A 5,906-nucleotide genomic window follows, 5' to 3' on the forward strand; every position below is an offset into this window, starting at 1 on the left:
CACAACATGAATTGCCCCAGACATAAGCCACCCCCCTTCTTTCTCCCCCCCAACCAAATACCCCCATCTTTCCCTTTATCTTCCCCCCCCCCAAGCCAATCACCCCCTTCTTTCTCCCCTCCTTTTCCCCTAATTTTGAGCCCGGCAGCGGTGGCAGTGCCTGGGAGGCCGAGCCAGTGCAGGCTCAGCCATAAAGCCACCCGCTGGTTTCCATCCCTCTTTGCTCCTGGCTTCCCAAAAGTGGAAAAGCCTGCAAAGGCCTCGTCGCTAGGAAAGCCGTTGCTAAGGGCCCTTCGGTGCTCAGAACTTTCCAAGGAGACAGAGGGAGGGGGAGAGAAAGCTCCTCGTCGTTGGTAAGTCCTTTCTCTGAGCATGAAAAGGCTGTTGTACTTTTGGGGGTATTTAAATATCCCCCGTATCCTTTTAAAAAGTTTTTAGATTTTTCTGCGCAGCTGGGGGGTGCCCCAAATGTGCAGGATAATCTCTTTTCCCTCCATGTGCCCCTGATCTGCGGAAATAAGTATCCGCACGCAGGGGGCCATGTTGGGAATTAGATATATAGATTTAAAGAGTGCTAGTGTTTTAAGCATGCTTTATTTAAAGTTTAAAAAAATCTTTGTGTTTGTCTGTGTCCTTTATAAAGTTTATATCTCTGCTACCTGGCATTACATTTTATGACACACACGGCCTGACCAAGCAAGGTCTCATTTATGTCAAATCTGGCCCTCATAACAAAAGAGTTCGACACCCCTGAAATATATAGTGAATGTTTTGTTGGTTAAACTATAAACTTGATTCTGGGTCACATGTGCTTGAAATCATGGGTACATTGATTTTTTTGCTTTGGCAAGGGGGATTGAGGTTAGGAAGACACCCCCCCCACACACACACCCCACACACACACCCCTCCTCAGGGCACGGTGGTCTCCTGTCCAAGTCCTAACCCCACTTCCAAGGTCTGACAAGATAGGGCTATACCACGACGCCTTCCCTCTCTGGTCCCACGCTCACCTCATCATGTTCTGTTGTTTGCCTATCGGCATATCAGCATTTCATCAATACCTGGACTTTATATAGAGAAGTGTAGCATGGTTACATTCTATTGTTGACCACCAAGCCAAACAGAGCAAAATAAAAATGAGACAGACTAAATTGTTAGGGTGGGGAGAGCCCATTAACACGGCCCTAGAGCCTACCGCATTCTGGAATGCAGAATCCAGCACTGCGGTTGACTACAGAGCGGAGTAACTTCAAATAAAGCAAGAGACATCTGAGTGGGTGTGTGTGTGTGTGTGAAAAACCCAGAGTGAAGCTGTCAGAGCATGACGTGCTATGAGGTGGCAGCAACAGCATTAAAAGAAAAGCTTTGTTTCACTGTCGCTGTTGCATAGGCCAGCTTGTAGGCAGCTCAAGTCCTGAGTCTTAAGAATTGACAGTTGTGATGAATGCTCCCTCTAAGCTGTGGAGTCTTGTGAGCAAAAATTCTACTTTGTGAGCTCCTGGCATTAAAGTTGTGAGCAAGCGATTCGGCTCCTGCATAAATTAGTTTACTTTGGAGTTATCCTTCCTGAGCTAAGACAAAAATGTGTGAGCTGGAGGCCAAAAAACGGTGAGGTAGCTCACTCTCACTCAGCTTAGAGGGAACACTGGTTGTGTGACACTTTTGCCCAAGTTTTCTTTTGCAAACAGAATTTCTCAAACCATTCTTATTTATTCTGGCAATGGAGATATTGGCTATAAAAACCAGACAAGACATTAGGATTGCTGGAATAAAAGAAGATGAAGAAGAATATAAGATGAAAAGCTGTGCGGCTGATAAAACCAAACATTTCCTTGAAATATACAGTGGAACAAATAACTAGATTTGGAATTTATTCTGGATATAAATTGAATAAAAAGAAGACCAAGATAATATTATTAGCAGCAACCAAAGCAGAACAAGAAGCGATCGAAAAAAATAACAAAAAGTGCTGTTACTAAAAACACAATAAAATAAAATATTTGGGTATATATGTTAACATAAGAGAAGCCAATGCTGGATCAGGCCAATGGCACATCCAGTCCAACACTCTGTCACACAGTGGCCAAAAATACCAGGGGCCATCAGGAGTTCCAGCAGTGGGGCCAGGACACTGGAAGCCATCCCACTGTTGCCCCCCCCCCAAGCACCAAGAATACAGAGCATCCCTTGCCCCAGCCTGAGAGTTCCTATCTATACCTTGTGGCTAATTAGCCACTGATGGACCTCTGCTCCATATGCTTATCTAATTCCCTCTTGAAGCCGTCCGTGCTTGTAGCCGCCACCACCTCCTGTGGCAGTGAATTCCATGTGTTAATCACTCTTTGGGTGAAGAAGGACTTCCTTGGATCTGTTCTAACCCGACTGCTCAGCAGTTTCATGGAGTGCCCACAAGGAGTTCTTGTATTGTGAGAAAGGGAGAAAAGTACTTCTTTCTCAACCTGCTCTATCCCACGCATAATCTTATAAACCTCGATCATGTCACCCCTCAGCCGTTGTTTCTCCAAGCTAAAGAGCCCCAAGCACATAGGGAAAGTGTTCAGGACAAAGTGAACATGTTACAGGACAAAGTGAACATATTACCAAAGTTGACTTTTTTGTTTCAAATGTTACTGAAGTGTAGTGGGTTAGACGCATGAATGAAACCCCGAGACTGATGTAGTGATCAGCATGGTTTACTGGAACACAACATAAGGTAGCAAACAACAGCCAGCTGGCCAACTATATACAAACCAGGGGACACACCCCTGGGTCCCATTGGCGGGTTTAAATCTCCCGCCAAGGTCCCATTGGTCCCCCAATGGAGGGACCAGGAGCCTAGTCCCTATTGTTACTCCGGATTCAAGCTCCGGAGTGTGCGCTGGCCTTTGGTGGCGGTCAGCGGACACAACAGTTACCAATCCATATAGATGAGATTTTTTAAAAAAATGGCAGAAAATGAGAAATAACTTTGCCTGGAGCTGGAAGAAGCCAAGAATAAGAGTTAAAATATTACAGGTTGGGGAAAAAAGAGGTGGCTTAGCTGTACCAAATATCAAATCATATTGCCCAAGCAGCCACACTATTCTGGATGTCAGACTGGATTATAAATCCAAATCGAAGGAACGTTAAACTGGAGACAATTTATTCTAAAAAAGGAATCCACAATTATTTCTGGATGAAGAAATCATTAATAAAATGTTCAAAGGCAAGATGGTGCTCATACTTTGAGGGATGGTCTATTAGGAATATGGTGTTGCTGCAGAAACAGAACAAGCCTGCTAACTTTGCCATTGACATTCCCAATGGGTGTCTATTGTGACATCAGCATAAGAAATAAAATTGATTGTATAAATTATGCGTGTATGATGGAGAAACAAGGGGAAATAAGAACCTGGCAAGAAATTCAGGATGAAGGGGAAAGTATTCCATGGTTGTGATATTATCAAATGGTATTATCTGAATTAAAAGAACAAATAGCCAAAGAAAGGGGCCAGTTAAGAGAGAAAACAACCTTTGAACAATAAATCACCGGAGATTCAGATCACCTATTAGGGAACATTTATAAAATATTATTGCAATATGATGCAGAAACAGAGCAAGTAAAAAAAACTGTATGACAAAATGGATGCAAAACCTTGGACAAAATGTATGCATGAGTCAGTGGGAAAACTTATGGATTAAAAAATTAAATTTACTGAATGTCAAATATTAAGGCAATATATATTTGTAATAAAATCAGTTATGAAGTTACATGGAAAAGATAGAAGAAAGATATTTAAATAGAAGTGAAAAATCAAGAGTATGTGTAAGTTATGTATAAATATTGACAATTAATTGAATGATTTAGTTTATTGTAGTTTATGATTTTTTTGTATGTTAGATGATTGTGTGTATATTCTGTGTATGATTGAAATTATCGTGATGATCGTAGATTATTGTTTATGTTCCGTGCATCATGATGATTGTTGGTGATTGTAGTTTTATATTTGTGTGTTTGTAAACTGAAATAAAAAACTTTAAAAAAAAAGAATGTCTCAAATATGCTCTGATCTGGATACCAGTTGTAATATGCTTCAGGCAGTAGAAGCATCTAGTGGATTTGTGGATCACTTTGACTTGGTGGTCACAATAGATTCGAAAGCTGCCCCTGGCCCTCCCGATCCCCATCCATCCTGGCAAGTGACACGTTGTCAGGAGCGGATCAGTGAGCCTCTGAGGCCCGTGGTGAATCCGTCCTTGATTCAGGGTGTTTTCCCTCAGCGACTGAAGGAGGCTGTGCCCCGTTAGTTCCTTTAAACACCACCACTGGGAAAGAATGGTGTGGCCAGTGACTGTCTGGTCCCTCATCTGCCCTTTCTGGGCATGATAACTGGGAGGTTGGTGACAGATCTCCCTGGATGACGCACCAGCTCTGGACTCCCTTCAGTGGGTTGATGCTGGTAGTGTTGGTTGACAATTACCATTTGAAAGTAGTCAAAGGCTGTGCTTCTCGGTAGCTGCTATTGGGTATGGTGGACAGGCCACTCTACTGAGACTGCCGAAGGCACAGGCAGTTGTCAAGGGATGCACTCTGGAGTGGTTTAAGTCCTTCCTTATGGGCTACACCCAGAAGGTTGCTCTTGGAGAACATTTGTCCATATGCTGTGGGACTGTTCTACGGAGTCCAGTTTCTACCTCCCATGCCATTTCAGTCTCTATGTAAAGTCCCTTGGGAATGCTGATGCCTAGGGGAACATGGGGGGGCTCTCACATGCCGGTGAGACCCACACTGTCAAAGAGTCCGACCCACTGAGCATGGGCTGTGCTTGCTTTTCTGCAGCTGGAGCACTACCAAGGACAGCTGGCAGAGCTACAGGAGTCCGTGGAGTATGTGCGAGCCCTCAACGAGGTCATCCAGCAGTGCTTCCGCCCACTCAGCTCCAGCGAAGAGACCCTGGAAAACTCGGTGAGGGCCCTGTGCTGGCTGTTACAAGTGGCCCACCAGAAGTTCCAGGAAAAGCTGTTATCCCTTTGGGCTGTCCTGTCGAGCCTGGCTCTTGATGGTGGGGAAGCTGTCTTATACGCCATCATCAGAGCATTGGCCAGTCAAGGTCAGTCTTGTCTCCTTTGATTGACTGTGACTCTTCAGGGCCTCAGGTGGAGGTCTTTCGCGTCATCCTGCCTAGACCCTTTAACTGGCGATGCCGGGGACTGAACCTGGAACCTTCCGCATGCAAAGTAGATGCTCTGCGCCTGAGCCACAGCCCCTCCCCAAGGGTCTCTCCTGATGGCCGTTGAGTTTTAAGCTGTTTTTGGAAGTAGGGGATTTGCAAAAGGCCATTGGAGGGCGCTGATGTTGCTTCCCCTGGTTCCTGCCTGGCTTCGACCTGCTAAGTCCGTGTCTTTGCAAACAGACAAATACAAAAAGTACCACGAGTCTCCAGTGGCTTCTGTCCGTGGAAGGCTGGCCCCACAAAGGCAGTATTTCCTGTGTCTCAGCAGCAAGGCCCTGCAGAGAAGGGAGGGGTCTCAGGGGGACCCACTGAAATACACACACGGGCAGGCTCTTCCGGCCGGGATGGCGCCCCCCCCCCGGTTGTTCATTTATCTTTTTAAATTTAGGAAAGTGACTGCTTGAGGAAGTTTACGAAATAAAACATAATTAGAAACACAGCACAATACAAAGTTAACAATTAAAAAACCCCTTTTAAAAGCCCAGCCAGGGCATAAACACATCATGAAACAACAAACAGCAGAGAAAAGAGCCTCAGAACAATTCTCTGGCCAGAAAGAAACAGACTATAAAGTGATGCTAAAAGATGTTAACAATGTTATTTAAAAGCCTGGGTGGAGAGAGATGTTTTGGCCTGAGCTGGCACCAGGCAGGCAGGCCTCAAGGGGAAGGCCATGGGCTGAGACAGCCCCG

At 45.1% G+C, this 5,906-nt stretch overlaps 1 protein-coding gene across 1 annotated transcript in view; it reads left to right on the forward strand.

Annotated features, from left to right (window-relative positions):
* The window catches only part of DNHD1 (dynein heavy chain domain 1), a 59,983-nt gene that overhangs the window by 17,928 nt on the left and 36,149 nt on the right, over positions 1-5,906 (forward strand). Inside the window, 1 exon segment of the mRNA XM_015425009.1 lies at positions 4,821-4,946. Coding sequence (XP_015280495.1) covers positions 4,821-4,946 — 126 coding nt within the window.

Source organism: Gekko japonicus, unplaced genomic scaffold, assembly GCF_001447785.1.
Source record: "Gekko japonicus isolate JY-2015 unplaced genomic scaffold, Gekko_japonicus_V1.1 scaffold2237, whole genome shotgun sequence".
Lineage (NCBI taxonomy): Eukaryota > Metazoa > Chordata > Lepidosauria > Squamata > Gekkonidae > Gekko > Gekko japonicus.